At 34.9% G+C, this 23,634-nt stretch overlaps 1 protein-coding gene across 1 annotated transcript; it reads left to right on the top strand.

Moving 5' to 3' along the window:
• The first annotated feature begins 364 nt into the window (after positions 1-364).
• LOC150103356 (techylectin-5A-like) lies at positions 365-19,850 on the top strand. The gene is made up of 6 exons (XM_090398194.1): positions 365-372; positions 657-828; positions 10,010-10,170; positions 10,753-10,858; positions 16,110-16,274; positions 19,481-19,850. Exons 2-6 carry the CDS (start codon positions 657-659, stop codon positions 19,765-19,767), a joined length of 891 nt encoding a protein of 296 aa, XP_090254320.1. The 5' UTR covers positions 365-372; the 3' UTR covers positions 19,768-19,850.
• The last annotated feature ends 3,784 nt before the right edge of the window (positions 19,851-23,634 follow it).

Raw genomic sequence — 23,634 nt, 5'->3', positions numbered from 1 at the left:
TTTATTATTAGCACTTCAAAATGTCTATTTTCGGAATTACCATATTCATGGATTATTCCTATAACATTTAAAATTAAATGATTGTATTATTTAAAAGACAATTTATTAAATTATTTGAATATTTATATAATACTGCATGAGGAGAAAATAGGATTATTTTAAACATATTCAGATAAGACTCGTGTTAGCATAAACTTAACAAACAGGAAAATCGTATTCCATTTACAACTTGAGGTGGCGGTTGGGTTCATTTTGCAGCAGGAAATTGACACAATCTATTAGCCGTGCTAAATTCGGCGATATTCTTGACTCAGAGTTGTTCTAAGACTATTGCTTGCTACATGAATAATTTATAATTGGAAACCTATCACAGTATGTATCATTAAAATTTTTGAATTGTACTAATAGTATGTTTTGTAGGATATTCAATTATTATTTGTGAGTAATATATTGTATATATAAAAATGATAAAATTAGGAAGGCAGTTAACAAATTTCCACTATTTTTTGAGTAAAGCTCTAAATTTCATATTTCTAAGAAATTACGAAATTTCTTAGAAATATGAAAGAATTTTCATATATTTTGTAATAAAACCGTAGTCTGCTTGCGCCTAGTTTGAAAATTATGAACAATAAATTTCTTTCTTTTTTTTTAAGATGTCTTTAAAAATATCCATTCTCCTACTGGTATCATTGTCATCGCGAGCTATCTTATCACAGGCTTGCGACAACGAAGGGAATTGTGAAGCGTGTGAAGCGTTATCTGGGCGAGTGCTTTTGGATGCGGCTCAGAATTTCATTCAGAAGGCCAAAAAATCTATGAAAACAGGTAAATGCTTTCTCTCTCTCTCTCTCTCTATCTCTCTCTTTCTTTAGGTCATGCTCTCTTATTTGAGTTTTTTTTTCTTTTTTTTCATGTGATACCCATCTACGTCAATTTTGCAAGCTATATTCATTTTAACGTTAAAGGTTAGAGAATTTCACCCTATTGAAGAGAGATGTTTAGCCTAACCAGATTAGCAAGAACGTATGGCGTCCAATGCTGTACGTGGTGTATAACAAGCCAGCAACAAAATGGACTTGACTGCAGCAGACGTAGTTCAAGAGATAGCCGTTTAGATTTCGTTAAGAGTTTGCTGTTAACACAGAACTTGATCTAAGGAATAAAATATTAAGAATATGGAAAATACCAATCACACACATTTTAGTAGCATTCTTATATGTTTCATTTCATTTCTCAATAAAATATTTCTTCTTCTTCTTCTTCAAGCGTCATCTCCTAGAAAGGGGTTGGCAACAGTAAAATTCGGACTTGTGATGAGTGGTAAAGCTGGTGAAAGTCTTGATCATTACGCAGAATGAATGCTCGCTTATACGTATACTTTTAGAACACATTCATACGCATTTCACTGATGTAACTCTAGTGATGTTATTTATTTCTGAAAAACTTGACACAAACTTGCTTTACAAGATTCTTGAAACTACAAAAACATTATAATTTGCCTTCAAACACTAATGTTGTACTTATTCTTTCACTTCGGGCACATTTAAAAAAAATGGATACCACACACAGCGGAAACTTTGCTAATCAAGTCCCAAGCGTCGTCTGCTTCTGTCACGACTGCCGCGCCTCCTCGCCAAAGTACACAGTTTTAAAGAGAATTCGCAAGTCTTTGTGACAAAAATCTTTACAGCTCCCTTTGGGGGAAGCACATCCGTCACAGGAGTGTCGATGTTGCATCTAAAAAAAAAACTCAGGCGAGTAATTGACTCTAAAATACAAGAAATGAGGTGAGAGCTTTATGGTGCGATGCAGCTCCCACACACACAAAAAAAAACTATATAATTATCATCAACTAAACATCAAGAAAATATATAATCATTATTAAGAAACGAGCCAATAACATTAATTAATTATATCAGTTTTTAATCTGGAAAGGGCATCAGCGTTACCGTGACGACTACCCTTTCTATATGTAACAGTCAGATTATAACGTTGTAGGGCTAAAGCCCATCGGGACAACTTGGCACCATGAGGGGCACTTTTAGTTAGATAGGTCAGAGGGTTATGATCTGAAATTACCTGTATTTCAGCACCAAATACCCATGTGTCAAACTTTTTCAACGCCTCCAAGACGCAAAAAGCTTCCCTTTCAATGGCTGACCATTTCATTTGACAGGAATTTAGTTTCTTACTGAAGAAAGCAATGGGCAATTCTTTTCCTTGTTCGTTGTTTTGAGCTAAACATGCGCCAATTGCTGTTGCTGATGCATCCGTATACAACTGGAACGGCTTGTCGAGATCTGGAGTATGCAAAGAAGGCATTTTTATAAGCTCTTCCTTGAGTTTCGTAAAAGCTTCATCAGCATCAGTAGTCCAAGGAATGTTGTTTGGGACACTTTTCTTAGTCAGATTTGTCAGTGGTAATACAATTTGGGAGAATCGTGGTATGTAGTCACGGTAGTAGCTAGCCAGTCCAAGTAGACTTCTTACTTCCTTCTTTGTTGCTGGTGTCGCTAAACCTTTTATAACCTCGACCTTCTCTGGGTCTGGAGAATGTTGACCGGATCCAATCAAATGACCTAGGAACTTCACTTGATTTTTCCCGAATTCGCATTTTTCTAGGTTTACTGTTAAACCCACCTCTCTTAATGTTTTGAAGACTTCATCTATATGGGTGAGATGTTCAGACCATGTTTTAGAAAATATAGCCAAATCGTCGATATAAGATCGGCAGTATGCCTTATGAGGAGCTAGTGCTTTATCTAATGATTTCTGGAATGTGCTTCCAGCGTTCTTCATTCCAAACGGTAAGACATTCCATTGATAGTGACCAGAATGCGTCACGAATGCGGTGAAGGGCTTTGCTTCCTTTTCCATAGGGATTTGCCAATATCCCTTGGTGAGGTCAACTACAGTGATAAATCTTGCTTGTCCTACCTCAAATAATAAATCTCTAGCTATTTTCATTGGATAAGCATCTGGAATAGTAAAACTATTCAGCAATCTAAAGTCAACGCATAGTCTGACACTTCCATTTTTCTTAGCCACACAAACAACGGGATGAGCCCATTCACTGACACTTGGCTCAATGAGACCCATATCTAACAGTTCTTTGACTTGTCGATCTACTTCCTTTTGTAGAGTGATTGGCACCCTATAGGGTTTGAGTCTCTTAGGGGAACAGTTCTCTGTAACTTTGATGGAGTGTCCATCAACTTTGGCATGACCAGGTTTGGAACTAAAAACATCTGCATATTTCCGGAGGATGTCAAAAAGTTCTTGTTTTTGTTCTTCCGTCAAGAGAGCTTTCATATCCTCAAGGTGTTTCCTAATATCTTCAACTGATTTATTCATCTTGTCAGCAGGTGCATAGTGGAGTGTTCCGAAATCTTCATCTAGTTCGAAAACTAGACCGACATGATTAATTCTTTGAATATATGGTCGAAGCTTATTTATGTGGAGCTCCCTGATGCTTCCATCCTTCATCTCAACCTTCGCAGAATTATTATTATTATTATTATTATTATTATTATTATTACGGGCAACTCCAGGGAGTCATTAGACTCATCGAGGGAGGCCCCAAATCATATTCATCACAACTATTCGACATTCATACAGTATCTATCATACCTCGCCTTAAACTCATTCACTGTCACAGCATCCACCACAGACTCAGGGAGCGCATTCCACTCATTCACTACTCTAAAAGTAAAGAACCCAGCTCTAACACCTTTACTAACCACACTTTTGCCCAGTTTCCATGGATGTCCCCTAGTCCTCCCACAACCAGCCCTGTTCTCAAAAATATCTTCTGAATTAATTTTATAGAAACCCTTCAGTAATTTGAATGTCTCAATCATATCTCCCCTCCTCCGCCTATCAACCAATTTTTGCAACCCACAAATCCTCAACCTGTTCTCATACGGTTCATTCCACAGACCTGCTATCATCTTGGTCACTCGCCTCTGGATCCTCTCCACCTCCTCCCCATCAAGAAGAAACCTAGGTGACCAAATCTGAGCACAGTAGTCGAGATGAGGTCTTATCAAGGCTCGATACAGAGGAACAATAACCTGCTTGTCTCTGCTTGTCAACGTATTCTTCAGCAACCAAGTGATTTGATGAGCTGATTTGGCCACTTTTGCAATGTGTCCCCTAAATTTCAATTCCTTATCCACCAACACTCCTAAATCTCGTGCCTCATCAATTTCCTGGAGCACGGTTCCACCAATGCAGTAAACTGCCTCCCATCTTTTCACCCCAAAATGCATAACCTTACATTTTGCCACATTAAATTGACATCCATTCTCCCTAGCCCAGACCTCCAATCTATCCAAATCATCCTGCAAAATTTTGACGTCATCTGCATTCACTATTGCCCTACCCAACTTCGCATCATCAGCAAACAAATGAACTGTTCCTCTCAGATCCTTTCCTATATCATTTATGAACAAATTAAACAGCAGTGGTCCAAGAACAGATCCTTGTGGTACACCACTAGTCACAGGCCTAGTAAGTTGGACGACTGTAGCAGGTCCTGTCCAAGTATTTAGAAGCTTATGAGAGGATGAAGGTAACAATACTAAAACCTTTTCACCAACCATGAAGGATTTTCCTTTGGAACGAAGATTATATCTGGAGGAGTATTGTTCTTGAGACCCTTTGGCATTCTCGGATGCAATTTCATGAGCTTTTCTTAGATTTTCAAGAAGCTCTTGTAAATAATTTTCAACCGAGCGAGAGGCAGCAGTTGGGATGACTCGTCCACCAGTCCAAATTTCTTTTAACAAAGATAAGGGGCCTGGAGGTAATCTTCGATATACCAACTGGAAAGGTGATAACCCAGTAGTGCTATGTGGTACTTCTCGGTATGCGAATAGAAGATAGGGAAGATGTAAATCCCAGTTTCTTCCATGTTCCTGTATATTCTTATTCATCATCTCTTTTAAAGTTCTGTTCCAACGTTCAACAGCGCCCATACTCTCAGGATGTCCTGGAGTGGAAAAACGTGGAGCTATGCCTAGCAGATCTTCAAAAGCTTGAGTGAGTTTAGATGTGAAATTCGTACCTTGGTCGGTACAGACCATTTTAGGAAATCCAGTCTGAGTAAATATCCTCATTAGAACGTTACATGTAGTTTTAGCACTTATTTCCTTGACAGGTATGGCTTCGGCCCATCTAGTGCATAAATCAACAGCACATATTATGAATCGATGTCCTCTTCCCGATGGGGGTTCTAACGGTCCGATACAATTCACGCTCCATACCTCAAACGGAGCTTCTGGTCTGACGATAGGTCGTATGGGGATTCTATCTCTATATGTAGCAGTCCTTCTCATTTGACATTCCTTGCAGCTTTCGCAATATTTTTTCACGTCTTGTTTAATGGTAGGCCAAAAGAATGAGTACTTGATTCGCTGACGGGTTTTCTTTTCGCCGAGATGGCCAGCAAGAGGGATTTCATGTGCCATCTTTAAGACATTCTCTCGTTTCACACGCGGTAGCACTACTTGTCTAATATTCTCGCCACAAATATGTTCATTATGAAGCAGAACCCCATTGTCAAACGCATAGGAATTTTTCTGTCTTTTTGCCCATTCAAAACACCTTCGAAGCGTCTCATCATCCTTTTGAAGTTTGCCGAATTCGAATTTTGTTTTTTCTGGTATACACTCATTTTCTTCACCTGGTGGGGACTCTATCGTACTTACTGCCAATGCTGTACTGGTTATTTTCGAAGGCATGTCTTCATCTTCATCATCTTCTGACCGTTTATCGCTTAAATCTTTTGATTTCAGAACCGGTGTCTCCCAATGATGACTACTCTCATGTAGCTCGACGCTTTCGACCAGCATTTCATAGGCAGAGGAGCTCAGTAGCAGATCGGTAACCAGTTTTCTTGAGACAGTACATGTGACTGGAACATTACCATGTAAATTATCATCAATTTTCATTTCAAAAATCCTTAAGGGTGTTATTTCATTTTCTCCGAAAGCAGAAGATATTTCTATCTTACTTTCTCCATCATGGGGCGTATCTGCCACTAAATCTTCGCGCACTACCGATATTTGCGCTCCCGTATCTATTATTCCATTTAAAACCCTACTTCCACATTTGATTTTGACCACCTTCAAATCATCTACATTTCGATCAATGTCCACTGATTTGGATACTGGAATGGAAATTTGGGCAGTCAACACACCTGATTTATCGTCATTCCCAGTGGTAGACGTTTGAACTAGGTTACCGTGTGCTGTACTAGGAGTACCTTTTGATTGACTATTTTTCATACAAAACTTGGCAATATGACCTTCCCTTCTACAAGTAAAACAAGTTGGTTTGTAGTGAGGCTTGTATGAATCATCATTTCGCCACGGCTGGTACCATCTCGGTGGACTTTGAGAGGGAGATAACTTATTTTTGAATGTTCGCTCAGCAGGTGGAGTATAAGGTCTAAACTTTTCAGTAACCTTGTCCTTCGGAATAGCTCCGATGGGCTTCCTTGATGTACTACGAACACTGTCGTATTCGTCCAATCTGTCAGCTAACTTGGTTGGAGAAACGAATTTTGTCCAGTCGTCTAAGAGATGTTCTCTCACTTCATGTGGTACTTTCTTCTTCAGTTGATCCGTAATAATTAGATCTTTTAACCCTTCAAAATCCTTGATATCAAGGCCACCAATCCACTCTTCGAAATAATTAGTTATTTCATAACAGAAATCCCTCCAAGATTTTTCAGCAACCTTTTGGTGCATCACAAACTTTTTTCTGAAACTTTCAGGATTCAGTCTAAATCTCTTTAGTAGAATTGTTTTAATATATTCATAATCTTCGCAATTTTCTTCTGACTCTCTACCAATTAATTGGACAATCTCAAATGGTAACAAAGTCAAGAGACATGATATCCAGTCTTTAACATCTATTTTTGTTCTCTTAGCTTGTCTTTCAAACAGGGATAGGTATATCACAATGTCATCCTCTTGTAATCTAAACCTAGGCATTAGCTTAATTAGTTCAAGACAATATGGTTTATTGTCACTGGATACTGGAGTTGAGGTTGGTTGAACACGCGCTTCAATTTCCAGTTTCTTCAACTCGAACTCCATTTGTTCTCTTTTCTGTTGGGCCCCCAATTCATCTTTCCGGCATTGGGCTTCTAGTTCTTCCTTCCGCCGTTGAGCTTCTAATTCTTCTTTCTTCATCAGTTCTTCCTCGAGTCTGGTACTAATAATCGTCTCCAACATCCCTTTAACAAATTCTTCTTCATAAAATTTACTTCCCGTAATAATCATTTTAAGATCTATCACTTTCATTTCAACAGTTGGCTTCTCTCCCAATTCTTCAGCCAATTTACGTAAATCTTCCTTTCTACCTTTGGTTAAATAAGTCATGGTGCTAAACAATAACTCTCTTTACTGATAAAAAAAAAATCACCCTAAAAAAAAGAATCAATTGCACTTTTTTTTTTTTTTCTAAAAGCCCAAAAAGAGATGTATACATTTGGCGATTATGGGACTCATAATTAAATTCAACATATCATTTGTAAACATAGATAAATCTTACAATATTATCAGATAAAAACTTCAACTACACAATTTACTACACTTTCAAATACACAAATATATATATATATATATGTGTGTGTGTGGATATATAAAAACAAAACAAAAACAAAAAAATAGTTCCGATTTTACACCGCTACTATATAATAACTGAAATCTCGAAACAGAACTATCAAAACAGTATGCAAAAATTAACTATGATAACACTGTCGTGTTCTTTCTCTGGCGAGAAATCACAAGTTCTGACTGTTCCAAGATGGAACTAACATGCAAAACAGGACAAATCGGTAACTGCAGAACAAAATAAATTTAAAATGAAAAAAAAAACAACTATTCTGAACTATCTTGGGACGAAAATATAGCTTGAACACTGGCGTGTTTTTCATTTATCCAAACTGTTGTACTACTGTTCCAGGATGGAACAAAATTTGAATACTGACGTATTCTTTCTCTGGCGAGAAATCAAAACTACTACTGTTCCAGGATGGAACAAACTACGAACACTATTTTTTTTTTGTTTTGTATTAAAACAGACTTTCGCCCAAATAATCAAAATAGAACTCTAAAACATGGGAGCATGCATTTACATAACGAATTGCTCTCACCTTGTAGGTCCTATCGACTGCGCCAGTAAAATTCGGACTTGTGATGAGTGGTAAAGCTGGTGAAAGTCTTGATCATTACGCAGAATGAATGCTCGCTTATACGTATACTTTTAGAACACATTCATACGCATTTCACTGATGTAACTCTAGTGATGTTATTTATTTCTGAAAAACTTGACACAAACTTGCTTTACAAGATTCTTGAAACTACAAAAACATTATAATTTGCCTTCAAACACTAATGTTGTACTTATTCTTTCACTTCGGGCACATTTAAAAAAAATGGATACCACACACAGCGGAAACTTTGCTAATCAAGTCCCAAGCGTCGTCTGCTTCTGTCACGACTGCCGCGCCTCCTCGCCAAAGTACACAGTTTTAAAGAGAATTCGCAAGTCTTTGTGACAAAAATCTTTACAGTAACCATGTCACGGAACTTTTTTCTTTCTTTTGTTGCTGTGAAACATTTATGGTAATTCAAGCCAGTCCAGTATTTAATGTCTGCCCCTCTCTCCTCTTTTTCCATCCAGTTTCCCTTCTAATATCAATTTCTGAATGCTTTCTTGTCTAGTTAGATGTCCAAAATATTTAATTTTTCGTTCTTTAATGATTTTCATTAACGTTCTTTTCAATTTTGCTTTCTTTAAAACATCTTCGTTTCTTATTTTCTCTTCGCATGATATTTTCAACATTCTTCTCATGGTCCACATTTCGAAAGCTTCTAATTTTTTCTCTGTTTCTTTATTTAGAGTTCAAGTCTCACTATTGTATCGAAGACTTGACCAGATATAACAATTTATTAATCTTTTTCTTGTGTCTATGATAATGTCTCTGGATGCTGTAACAATTTTCATATATGAATAAAGGCTTTCCTTGCTATCTCCATTCTTTTTATTTATTTATGGGAATTTCCTTCACCTGTAAACATTTGTCTCAAATATATAAAAGACTGAACCTGTTCAATTTTCATTTGGTTAACAGTTATATTTAGTTTCTTATTTATTGGTTCTTTTGTTTCTTCATTTGTTTTCTTCAGGTTAATAATTAAAATATTTCATTCAAAAAAATAAATCCACATGTCTTGTCTGGACAATTTCCAACATGTTTTCGTCGAGATATGTTGGAATCTTTTGAAAATGTTACCACAAATCTAAATGGGTCAGCATTACATATTTCAGAAAAATATTTAATATATGTTTATAGTTTGTCCATTTTTTTTTTGTTTTTTTGTACATTTGATTCCTATAACCAGACAGAGTGAAGTCTTACCATCTCTTCGAAGTCTTACGCAGTCATATTTGCAACCTGTCATATTCTTGGCACGCGCATATAAAAAAGGATTCAAAACGCGAAGGACCCTACATCATTGGTTCCCAGACTTCACCGGTACTTTCAGACTTATCCAAAGGAATTAGACATGCTGAAACACATCTTACCAATACATATTTTACGTATGTAAATTTTATAGATAAAAGATAAATTCATTCAAAAATAGTATATATGACTTACTATATTTCATGGCTCTAAATTAAAAAATGGCACCAGTTTTTATTTTAGATTTTATTGTAGAAAACATGCAGTTACTCTATTGATAGTTTGACTAATCATACTAAGTCTAGTTTATAAACTGTGCATGCAACCAGTTTAAATCATGCAACAATTGGAGTACAGTATACCAGAAATTTATGTCGTAGTACTCGGGGCATGGTGGATTCAAACAAGTTACATGGTAGACAGTGTTATTTTATTGTATGATAAAAGTGCTAACTCAAGTGGCCAGATATATTGTTGTCACGACCCAAACCGTTATCCTTTAATAACAAAAATTTCACATTTTAGGTAATTCATGCTGCAGTGATGTAAAACCCATAGACTGTGAAGATATTTTAAAATCAGGCTCAAACGAAAGTGGGATCTATGAGATTTGGCCGAAAAGTCGACTTTTTAACCAGGGAGTTCACGTGTTTTGCAATATGGAAACTGATGGTGGAGGATGGACGGTAAGTTCAGAGAAATAATTTTTTTCCTTATATTTTTATTTAAAAAAAATCATTGTTTGCAAATATCACATGTGAAACATGAATAAAAATTAAACCACAAAAAAACTCAAATAGGTTACAATTATGAATTCGTAATAAGTTTTCTTCATCATGATGTTATCTGTTTATGCTCACTACAAATAAACAACCTAATAGTTCTATGAACTGAGACAAGATTGGCCTTTTATTTATAGTTTTTGTTCCACTAAAAACATATTTGCTTCCAAATATGTTTTTTTTTTTTTTTTTTTTGTGGAACATAAACATAAAAAAAAGCCAAAGAAATTTTGCCGTCACTCCCATTTTAAACGATTTAAAATTTAAAGTGATTAAAAATTATTTCATGAAGTAAAAACACAAAAAAATTACAATATTAGCTATTTCAAAAAAAAAAAAAAATCTTACGACTTACTAGATTGTGCCCCAGAAACGCATATACGTAAATTATTATTCGCTATCCACTGTTTTTTCAACCATTAATTAAAACTCAAAGAATTTTTTTAAAAAAATACAAGAAAATATTAAACTTGGTTTTCATTTCAGGTGATTCAAAGGCGAGGTGACCATGGAAGAGAGGATAACTATTTTTTTAAAAACTGGGAAAGTTATAAAACAGGCTTCGGAAATATTGAGCAGGACTTCTGGCTTGGTATGTGTCGGGAAATAAAAATTATTTAAATTATTTTAAATAATTTTTGCCTGAAATGCTATAATCTGCTACTATAATAACTCTGTTATCGTCGTTATTGTTTATATATATAAAAGCATATTCCTGATATGCAGGATGCCAGCTTACTGAAGGCCTTAAGATGCCCAAAAAGAAAGTTATCCTTTGCCCATACGTGGTTAAATGTACTAAGGTTTACACCCTTTCGTTGGTAGAAGTCACATAAAAATATACACTGAAGCGATCTACAGTACAAAAGTGTGATGGTGCAAGATTAAGTTTACATGACTGAGTTTAAATTTATTTTAATTTCTAATTGCTAATGAAAATTTTTCTGTAAATTAGTCTGTTATTTGTCTGGTGTAAAATTTTGTCATTTCTTATATTTCAGTCTTCTAAGACTCTTTTAACTGAATCAATCCACCTAGACCTTGGTCCTTTTCCTACCATCCTGGCATCAAACTCCTAGTTTTGCTAACATTTCCTTTCCTAATCTCAAGTTCATTCTTAATATCTTCATTTTTAATACGCTTCCACCAAAATATCACTTGTTTACACCTATTTTTTTCAGACTTCTCATAGTTGAGAATAGGCAGAATCATTGAAAATGTCAGTTGTGTTGTGAATGGAGAACCTGTGGAACAAGTAAAACATTTCAGCTATTTAGGCACGATTTTTACTGAAGACGGTAAATTAAATATAGAAATAGATAACAGAATCAGCAAAGCTGGTATGGTGGGAAGACAATTGAATAAATTCATATGGAATAAGAGAGAAATTAGTCGTATACAAAACAGTGTTCAAACCAGTTTTAACTTATGGATCTGAGAGCTGGGTCAGAAGTAAAACACTTGACCAAAGACTAGAGACCGCAGATATGAGAGTCCTGAGAAAGATTAGAGGCGTGAACAGATGGCATCAATGGCAATATCATATTAAAAATATGAATAAAAACATAAAAAAATATATTAGGAAAGAACTTGACATTGTCAGCATCCAGGAATGCGTTAGCAGAGCTAATCTCAGGTGGTATGGTCACTTAAACAGAATGGGCGAGGAAAGATTAGCAAAACAGGTGTTCTCTGCCAGGTTGGCAGCAAAACGACCCAGAGGAAGACCAAGATATAGGTGGATTGATACAGTACAAGGTGCTTTAGACGATAGAAATATAAGATCTGATAATGTTGGAGTCTTGACAAGTAACAGACTGATTTGGAGGAAAATTGTAGATAGGAAATTAATAATGATGTAATTTTTTTCATGTAGTACTATCATATCCTGTACACCCCTTCAGGGTACATGACAGGAATTTGATGATGATGATGATGATTCTCATAGTTGTGGTCTCTAGTCATTAATATATATCCATATAACCATAAGCTAGCCTCCGTAGTTCAGTAGGTATAGACTTTTGATCAGAAAGACCTGGGTTCGATTCCTGTCCGTGACGTGACGAACTGGTCTCTTTCGACTAAAGGTAAGTTAGCGGAGGTAGGGGTTTTATTCGTCCTACAGACATAGGACGCTCTGGAAGGCATTAGAGCCAATCACCTTATGCTCGAGTTAAGAAATCCAAGAATAGTTGGAAGATCGTGGGTTTAAGTCCCCGTTAGAACCACTGATGATGATGATAGCCATAAGCTAAAACTGGTTTGAATACTGTCTTATACACTGCTAGTTTTGGATAATTTATCTCTCATTCTATCATCGTATTCCTTTTCCCTGATAATTCAGCCTAAGCAGTTGTTCTGACAATCTTTCTTTCATTCTTCCAATTTTTTTTCAAAACTCTGACGCTTGTAGTTTCTAGTCTTTCAATCAACTTTTATTAATAATCAAAATTTAAGATTAAAGTTGGTTTGAACAGTATCTTTTATTTTGCTGCTGCTAATTTTTCACTGATTACTCGTAAATTTACGTGTCGATATTATTACACTAGCTTTCTACCCTACCAGCCTTACTTATTTTACGGTCTGTTCCATTATTTACTTTGTCATATTCTCTCCCAAAATTTTCTAAATAGCCCAGCATGTGTAATATTTCAGTCTACAGATTCACTGATGAGAATGAATTTTCATCTTTTTTTTTTCCCTTTCTGATTTCATACCATACTTGGCACAGAAAGATTATTTAGTTTGGCTAAAGACTCTTGAAGGCTTGCAGCACATTCTTTAAGAGAGTGGATAATATCATCTGCATAAATTAAATAAATAAGTTTAATATATATATTTTTTTGAGTATAACATTTGTTACCACCTTTCTTAATACTGTGGTCAATGTAGATTATGAATAACAGTAGGATAGCATACATCCAGTTAAACATCAAATTGTCTTCCTGCACATTTTAAGCTGCTGATTTGCAACTTATGTAACTCCGATGTTCTACAGTTGGAAAAACCTGAGTTCGAATTGCAACTAGGACGTCAAGAACCTTTATATGGTCTTTTCAACTGGGATTAGTCGCTCTCGCACGACGTTGGCAGGATTTTTCCCCTAGTTTTTCATTCAGCAAAACTTTGTAAACTGACTCATGAGTTAATTCTATCTACATAAGACTATACAGTTGGATTTGCTGTCCCATTATAGCATTAATTAAGTTTACATAACAGCAAATTAGCTGCCGTCTGTATGGCTCAGTGGAAGTGACGGTTTACACTCCTCAGCGCTAAACTGCCGAAGAAACAGCTTTTTTCTAGAGGAGCTTTTTCTAAGCCTTTTTTCGACCGGTTCCTGAATTAGTCGATCTCTGGCACGGACAAGCGGTTTTTTTTTCTCCCGGAAATTCGGGTTTTTCGTCCCGTAAATCGACCGTAGAACCTACACTATTTTCGGACATTAAAAATATTGTGCTAGAGTTAGGTACCACAAGATGGCGGTAATTGTTAGCCGTTTCTTTACTGCGTACAGCTTAATTAGTGTTAGCCTGGGGCCAGCTATCTCTGATTGGCTAGTGGAAATTAAACTGCCCACTCAGTTCTCCAAAAGCTAGATAGGGCTAAAACGGCCTCGCCTACTTCATGTACCGGAATAAAAGGCATTAGCTGATTTTTTTTCTTCAAATTAGCTGGTCGCGATAAGTTATTCACCATTGAACCCAACCCGTTAATCGGAAAATGAACTATAAGCTATATAATGTGTTCCAAGTATGTACAGGTTCCGATTATCACATGTAGATTTAGACTTTTGAACAGTTTTGATCAAGTTCAAACAAAATTTAAATAGCAATGGCTTTATGTATATTTTGCTAAATCCAGTTTATTCTTCACCAGTGCTCTCTTCAATAGACTTTTCTAGTTTCTCAAATATTCTTGCAAAATCTTTCTTGAAGCACTAATTAAGGAAAATTCCTCTATGAAATAGCTCTACTCGAAACATTTGGCATTACCCATTGTAAGTTAGTGTTTAGTTATCCAGTGGAAGTAGTGCTAAATTTTATGACTTAGCTAAATATCACATGACATTCTTATTTGTAGCTCAGTGAAAGTGGCACTTGCATCCTCTGCACTAGTCCCCCCCCCGGAAGATAGATTTAAGTTCAAATCTAGTCACCGACTGGAACAACTTTTTTTAAGCCTATCTTCGACAGGTTCCGGAGTTAGTAGACCTCTGGCACAGGTAAGTTAGTTTTTCTCTCCTGTAAACTCGGGTTTTTCGTACCCGTAAACTCAAGAAAATCGACCATAGACCCCAATTATTTTAGACAGTAACATATTCTATTGGGGTTAGGTACCAAGAGATGGCAGCACTTGTTTGCCCTTCTCTTCATTGGTGCTGCCTATAATTAGTGATAGACATGGGCCAGCTATCTCTGATTGGCTAGGGTGGAGACTGAACTGCCCACTCTGTCTCCAAAATCTAGATAGAGATAAAAGACCTCGCCTACTCCCAATAAGGGAATAAAAGATGTTAGCTTATTTATTTATTTATTATTTATCATTCTCAAAGCTTTTCTATCTCTTTCTCTTTGGGATTCATAGTCTTCTGTTTATGTGTCCAACAGGAACTTTTTTATTTTTATTTTTTTATATACATCAGATACCTCACTCCCCTCTACTGAATAATAAAAAAGGTCCTCTGCTTTCCGTTAATAGAATCTTTTATGGAATGATATTGCACAAAGAAGTCTCGTCGTCAAATTTCCCCTTTTAAAATTGTTCCCATAATTGATTTCCATTCAAGAAAATTGTGTTTAATATGATCAGTGCATAGCATCACTCATTCTGATATGTTTTTTTTTTTTTTTTTGGCTAGATGGGTGAGGCAAGAATACTTTTCATATTCCCCATTATCTGTAGCAGACAATGTAAGGATAAGGTGTTATTGAGCTATTAAAGTTCTGATCATGGGAGGAGGGTAACAGCAATAGCCGAGCCTCAGTTAGAACTTCATTGGCTACAGCATTGCCATCCATTACCCTTCCTGGGTACCTATTTTAGTCGCCTCGTACGACATGCTTGGGCTGCAGTGAAGCTATTCTTATCCCAGCCACCACATGAGGATTCTTATATGATATCCACTTTTTTCTAAGTTCAATTAGATATATTTATTTAAAAAGAAGATGTTATTAAAAAACTCAGTTAATTTAATAAATAAATAAATAAAATTTCTGAATAATATTTTCTATAATATTAATAAGAATAACAATGAAGTTCTAATTAAAATATTCCGAATTTTTATTTTTTAAAAATATTAATTAATTTATATAACTGTAATATGTAACTACTGTTACCTTAATTATTACAGTTTTGTTACACTTAACTAAAATTATTACAGGTTGTTACGTGTGTGTGTTTGTTTTATGATTTTGATTCAACTTTGAAATAAGTGTTCATACGACGCAAAATAATTTTTTTTCCATTATATTATATATTTGTCAAATTTTGATTATCTCGAATTATTTGTCAAAATATTTGTACATTTTAAATTAGTTTGTTTGAAAGTTTAAACTGTTGAAACTCTCATATTTTGATTGAATATTTTTTTTTCTAAATTAGCACTTTTTTAAATTAATGTTCAACAAATCGGTGCCATTTAAAAAAAAAAAAATATATATATATATATATATTGTAGTAAATCAGTACATCTTTTTAATTTCGTAGGTGGAACAAATTATCAACTTGTCTGTTGTTTTGAAACTGTTTAGTTTACTTAAGAACGTATTTCTTAAGCCTTATATAAAATAGTTTACACAATAATAAAGGTTATATTCGGGATATGCATTGTTTTCTAACAGGTAACGACCTGATATTTGCTCTTTCTAATCAGAAGAAAGTTTCCCTTCGTATTGACTTATTGGACTTCGATAAAAACGCTCGTTACGCCCTCTACGACTTATTTTGGCTGGACGATGAATTCAACAATTACACTCTCCATGTCAAAGAATTCTCTGGAGATGGAGGTTAGTTAGCCAAATGGAAATTAGCAAATGAGCAATATTATTCTAAAAGCATTAGTTTATTTAAGTATATAAATTCGAAGCTAACAGATTTTCAGATATAAGAACCTGGTCTTTCAGTTTCTAAGAAAGAGTTGCAATTGGAAGAAAGCTTTCCTCCGATGGCATCTGTAGATGTCAGTTCTACTCTTGGTAAACCTGCCATTAACTTCTTACAAGTTTAATTTTTTAGGAAACATCGTTCAATCATCCATTCTCGGTTTCATATCCTTCAGCACAACAGTGGTGTCGAATGGATTGAGGGTCGTTATTTCTACTCCTCCTTTCCTTAGGTTGATTATTGTATTCTTTCTTTTGATTCAGACCATTACGAATACCTGAAATTGTTTTTACTCGAATGCAAGCCTTCATCGTCATTTTACCCGCCCATTCCCTCCCCCCAACGACTGATATCCAGGTCTTACTTCTCTAAGATGAAAGCAAAATAATTCCCAGTTAAAAAAAAAAAAATGAATTTTCTGAAGTAGCTTGAGACCTTCGCTAAGTTTCACACTTATCTTACACTGATCCTAAACAGCAGTAAATAAACAACATCAAAATCAGACCATAAAAGGACCAAACGAAGAAAACTTGCCTCCTGCTCAAATGGAAGAAGTCGAGTCTTCTTTACCTTACCAAAGTCCCCTTACGCCTTTAAGTCCTCCTTATCAAAGCTTTTATTCAACAATAAGGCTGACCTCCTGGAATCACCCTTTTCCTAAAATCTTTAGTGATGGTCATACCAAGAACAGTTCATTTATCACTTTGCCAAGAAGAGCTCGCCGCATATTTCCACCGATCTTTCGGCATTACAAAATCCTCTTTAATACCAACAAGTGATCTGGTCCTGAGCGTCCATAACTCGCTCGGTAACGAGGTTGTACTTTTTTTTTTGGAAAGACCTGGATTAAAATCTAGGATGCGAAGAAATTTTATATGGTATTTTCAACTTAATGTGCGAGTTCGGTCTCACACGTAAGTGGTAGGATCGTTTCTCCTTGAATTTGGGCATTTTCATTCTATGAAACTGATAAATACTGCCAGAACAACAGACGCAATTAATAAATATATTATATTGCCTTCGTCGCCTTAGATGCTTCAACTGTAATTGAAAACAACTCAATCTAGTCCACCTCTTGTCCTGATTTAATCCCACCAATAATCAAAATTTGTTCTTGGGAATTAAAACCCATCCTATATCGCCTTTACAATGTTTAAATATTATCTAAAACAATTCGCAATTTGTTTTTGTAAAATGATGTTTGCAAGAACAGTTCGATGTTTGCAATTAGGTCGACAATTTCCATTCCGGTTATTGGCTTAGTATCGTGGTAGAAGGTTTCATCTCATGAGATTTTTCATTCCATTCCTACTCCCACTGTTTTATTTCTGTACATAAATACTCTTCTCTTGTTGACCTCAAATCCAAACCACAATTTTGTAGATGACAATGCACTCTATTCCTTTTTTTTTTTTTTTGGAGAAACATCGTAATATTCAAATGTTCTGATGTGTTTAACTGATGTTGGTCTTATTTCTCTTAATGAGGATCTCATTTCACTTTCCCTTATGTTTTTATACTTAGATTTCCAGTTTAAGATCATATTTCTCTTATTGTTTGCTGTCACAAACACATCAATCACACATATAACCTCTTAAGACTCCAAAGAAAAAAGCTTGGGGTATTTTTCAAATTAAGATATTACTTTTACTGCTAACACCATAGTCTGTAGAGCATAATTTGGATAATATATGGTTAATATATGACCCTTCCCATTACAGAGATTTGCTCCAATCACATTTTCTATCTTATGCCTCTTCTAGATATTTTTATGAGCGCTGCACTACCAAAATTGCCATCCATTCACATTATTTCACTTATCTTTACTCTCATAAAAAATTGAGTAGTTGCGTTTTATCATCGATATACAGTTCAGCTTCAAATTTACCGAAAAACTTTGTATTCTCTTGTTTCATTCCAACTACTGCATGTGCTCCTTTGCTGGAACCTTCTTAGCTCACTTAATAACGAATACCATTCAGTTGGAAAGATTGAGATTCGAAGTCCATCAGGGGCAAATGCTGGTCTTGAAATTCACGCTTGCTCTTGTTATCATTCAGGGAGTGAGAGCTGTGATTGATGTCTGATTAGCGGAATAATGAATTACTGACCATTTAAAACTATATATTTAGAAATTTATGTACATCTAATCATACAAATACAACATTTATTTTACAAATGATATTCTATTTTTTTTTCAATTTAGCTACTTGAATACAAATTCAACCCTACGGTTCTTCTTCTTTATGAACTGGTCAATAACATCATCATGAAAAGTTGGTTGTAACTTAATTTTCCAAAGAAACACGCACACGTGTAAAGGCTGGCTGAAGCTCACTGGCTAGAGCTACGGTGACTGCATATGGCCTATGTTTAAGCAACATAGTGAGACGGCGTGAAATGGCTATGCGCACGCATGAAATCACACTGCTGCTGCGAGGACCTGGAAGCTCCTACAACCGAGCAAGCTAAGGTAGCTTTGACTAGACGAGCAAGCATCGGCCTTCGATACACAATGCAATGCTCAATTATTGCCGCGCAAGCTTAAGACGTCTTCTGTCTACAAAAATAAAAGCCTAAATGGAATGCATGCATTTATTAACAAATAAATATTACTTCTTTCTCAATTAATGAGCTTGCGCAACAAGCGCATAGCAAGCATGGAGAATTCGCCCCTGAAGTCCATTTATGAGACAATGAACTATTATAAGGACATTTTCCGCCAGTTCCATATTGAGGTAGCAGGGTTTTTCCATCTCGTCAGACCGGTCAGAAGATATTCGCAGTTAACAGATATACTCAAAACAACTCTATAGCCTTACTCACTTTTCCGTAAAAATCTAAAACTAGACCTATTCAAAAATAAATAATTGTTTACGTAACTCTGTTGACATCTATTTTTCAGTTTCTAGTATTCGGGGTCGATAAAAAATATATTATTATTATTATTTATTTTTTAAAAATAATCGGTTAGAGCGCACGAATATTTGATTTTCAAGTTATTTTTTTATATATTTGTATTTAAATTTCTAAAGACTAATATCATAATATTAATCTTTTATTATATTGTTATAAAACGGAATATTAACTACTTCTTGTTTATCTGTAGGTGATTCTTTCACTCAACATTCAGAAGCAGATTTTTCCACCAAAGATAGAGACAATGACCTCTATTCCGGCAGTTGTGCAGACTTATACAAAGGTGGCTGGTGGTACAAAAGCTGTCATTCTTCAAACTTGAATGGTCTTTATCTGAGAGGCAAACACGAGTCTTATGCAGATGGTATTGAATGGTCAAGTTGGCATGGAGCTCACTATTCACTCCTTTTTACTGAGATGAAGCTCCGATCAGCTGATTTCAGAGTAACATCTGCCAAGAAGAGCATTCCTTTGTAAAGTTTACAAATAAGAATATTGTGAATAACTAATTAATTCTTCATTAAAGTTAATAATTATATTTTGTAGATAAACACCTGCGAAAATAAAAAAAGGACAATTATGACCATGAGTTGTTATTTTAACATTGTTCATAAACAAATGATACTTATAGCCAGGGCGGCCGAGAGGGAGTGACATCTGAGACTTTTGTCATGGGTCCGGCATCGAAAAGGGCCCGACCGTCGAGACCCGACGTGTCACATAATTGTGTTTATAATGCATGGTTTTAATTCTCGTAATAAAACAAGAATGATAAAGGATAATGGCATATCGAGAATGATACTGTGTTTTGTCACGGTGAGCTAAAGAGCGTAGCTCTTTAGCTCTTTAGCTCGCCGTGAGTGTCCGGAAGACACTTATTCTCTCGGCGCGGATCGCTGTAGTTATAGCAGGTGATGACGTCAATAGGCGTTCGTGCAAGGTTGTTTTGCAGTTGGCTGCGCTAGCTAGTAATTGCATTCATAGTTAATGGTCCCTTCCAAAACGCTTTGTTCTTGTTAGTATTTTGATAGACGAAGGTTTTGTGATTGTAAAGTGTGCAACTGTATAGTGTAGGCCGTGCGGGTACACTATACACTTTTTTAAATAAATGTTTAATGTTTTATATGACTTTTTTTATTAAACAAAAGTGATGCACTTCACAAGTGGGGCCCGGACCATAGACTTGTCACAGGCTCGAAAATTTCTCTCGGCGGCCCTGCTTGTAGCATATGTTTAGGTGGACTATTCTTGAAGTATAGATTCCCTAAACGAAGTTTAGGGAGTCTGTACTCCCTAAATGGCATTTCCAGGTGCAGCTCGTGCATAGGAACTGCAGAACTGCAGCACCCTCAATTTTTCTAGATATATAAATACCTTTATTAATTAATTTATATTTGCTTGTAATATTTAATTTCATCATCAACAATCCTATACAATTCTCTTATTTTGTATAAAAAATAATAAAAATCCATCTTGAAGAACTTAGGAGGACGAAGGACGCAAGCAGCACTGTGTTTACCACAGTGTGTTATATTGCTACGCGCGCAAGCATATGCATGTCATAGTAAGATGCGAGCTATTAGCGTAATACGGCACTGTCCGTCGCTCAGTTCCACTGTTGTTTATATGCAGTTTGCACCAGTAGTAGAGTGTTCGTAGTGCTTATCGTGTTTACTCCGACTCTCTAAATATTTAGACATTACAATTAAAGACGTAACATTTGTTATAGTTTTTATTTTAGAACATTACCGAAGTTATGGTAATGGATTTTATTTTTAAGTAATTTTGAATTATACTAAACTGTATAATTTTATCGATAATAAACAATATTTTTTCATGAAACAAAACAAGAAGAATATATTTTATTTTTAAGTAATTTTGAATTATATCAAACTGTATAATTCATGTTTATTATTTTATCGATAATAAACAATATTTTTCATGTTTTTTTTTTCTTTTTTACCATAATTTTTGTTTTATCCAAAACACGTATACACTGTACTTGCAGTATGTATGTATATTTCGAAAGTTGCAGCACCCCCAGGATTTCAAGCCACGAGCCGCCATTGGACATTTCATGTGCCATACTGTTATCATTCTATCAATAAAATAAATACATGCGTTTAATAATGTTTAGAATTTATTAATGAAGTGGAATAAGGTGGGAAATGGGATAGTACTAAATTTTGTCACATTAAAAATAAATAAATATCATTTATTTATAAAAACTATAACTATAGTTACAGAAACTAAAAAAAAAAAAATCAAAGTTGGTAGGAAAGTTAGAGTCTGACGTGTCTGATATTAATAAGCGACTTCCGAAGCGGATAGCCATCGTAGACTTTTTGTTGTTGCGAGCACTTAAGTTGACTTTTATGTAAAGCATAGAGCTCCTGTCCCATTCAGTATTCTATCTTGTCAAATTAGTATGTGGCTAGGGACAAAACCTCACTAGTTCAGTATTAATGGTGCGGTTTGTTCGGAAAGACCTCCGTTGGAATTCCGTCTAGAATTTTACGAAAAATCCTTAAGGGTTTTTTCAACTGAAGACAAGCTTAGAAAATTATATATGGAACAGTTACAATATCATAAAAAATAATGGTACTAAAAAAAATCAAAAGAAAATTTTTATAAACAACAAAACTTAATAAAAACAATAAAAAATTAATAAAAATAATTAAATAAACAAAATTAAGTTGAATTTTTTACTTGTTTGTGTCCAGTTTTTCTTGTATAGAATTGTTACATGAATAAAAAATGGTAATTTCTGATATTATTATTTGACACCTTCAGGGAGTCCAGAGACTCATCGAGGGAGGGGCACCTGCTCTACACTCTGTCTCCACCACTCAATTCATCAACTGACCACCAAGGTCAGTTGAGGATGCAGAAGATACGAAGCAAGTTCATACTAATAGCATAGAAGAATGTCTTCCTTCTGGAAGAATAATCAATATTAATATTAATATTGATTATTAATCGACCTTATAATCCTTATAAGGACTGGCTTAAAGGGGTGAAGCAAGAATGCTTTTCATCTTCCCCGTTATCTGTAGAGGACAGTGTAGGGATAAGGTGTTATTGAGTAATTAAAGCTCTAATCATGGCAGGAGGGTAACAGCAATAGCCGAGCCTCAGTTAGAATTTCATTAGCTACAGCATTGCCATCCATTACCCTCCAATGGATGAATTTCTTTAGCTGGTTTATGAAAACACCACTCATTTCTGGAGGAGCGATGTAACTTGTGAAAGTTTCATATTTAGTTCCAAGAGCAGGCTTTTGGATTATTTAAAAAAAGAAATAAAATTTTTAAAATGATAAAAAAATCCTTATCCCATCCACTGTACTAACAGTGGATTATAGGCTTTATTATATAGGAGATAGGAGTCACATAAATGCAGGTTCATATTTAATAAATTAATATAAGTATTTATTCAATTAGTATTTCATTATCAAGTAATACAAATACGCAGTTACAAATTTAATATCTGTTATGTATCCTAATGCTTAAAGATATTTGAACTATTATTAATAGACGAAACTTATTTTGGTAAAATTCACATGCACTTGCAGCACTAATCTTTTTTTTCACTGCAGGTCATAGAAATATTTAAATTACATTCAGTATTTTTATAAAGACGAATGAATAAATGAAGGGTTGTGTTCGTTATGAAGATATTCCTTCGGAGAAATTTTATTATCAGACTACATACTTTAAAATACAACAAGAAGGACAGGTTTTTCTGGAAAACATTCCCCTGCATACAGACATACAAGCTGCCTTTTGCGTACCATTACTTCAGACATTTTATCGTCTGCTAGCAAGACAGAATATTATTTAGCTTTACAGCCCTTTGGAACTTTCTTAAAGTAAGTATTTTTGAAACTTCCTTCTTGTAAACTTCTATGATTGCAATCCATACTTGAATTTGAACTTTTCGGTATGATCTATATCAATTTAATCATTCCATTTGCAATTTTAGAAGTTTTCCATGTTTATAACTTGAGATCTTTGCAAAATTAGTCACATTTACGAAGTTAGTCACATTGTCTGACAAGTCCTGATATATACTTAATAAATTGATATGCCAGATATTAGAAGGTGTTTTTTGAAATATCCTTATAATTTATCAAAATATCATTTATTTTATTTATTACTAAAATATTGAAATCTGTTTTATGGATACTATATTTATGTATCATGGTAAAGTATTTTTAAAAAAAAATTAAAATTAGAAATCTATAATTTAATGGAAGACATTTATCGAAATATATATAATTTAATTTTAAGTTTCTCTCTCATAAGTGAACAGCAAATTAGTTAATTTATGACATTAGCTAAC

This window comes from Typopeltis vanoorti, chromosome 9 (genome assembly GCF_054136105.1).
Source record: "Typopeltis vanoorti isolate ZY-2024b chromosome 9, IOZ_Tvanoo_1.0, whole genome shotgun sequence".
Lineage (NCBI taxonomy): Eukaryota > Metazoa > Arthropoda > Arachnida > Uropygi > Thelyphonidae > Typopeltis > Typopeltis vanoorti.
This window is presented reverse-complemented; position numbering and strand designations above follow the sequence as displayed.

Bases quoted from the DNA above. Each gene is read 5' to 3' on its own strand.
- LOC150103356 (XM_090398194.1), top strand. From the start codon at position 657: ATGTCTTTAAAAATATCCATTCTCCTACTGGTATCATTGTCATCGCGA. The intron at 10,171-10,752 runs GTAAGTTCAGAG...TTTTCATTTCAG, and splicing joins CTGATGGTGGAGGATGGACG to GTGATTCAAAGGCGAGGTGA. The intron at 16,275-19,480 runs GTTAGTTAGCCA...GTTTATCTGTAG, and splicing joins AGAATTCTCTGGAGATGGAG to GTGATTCTTTCACTCAACAT.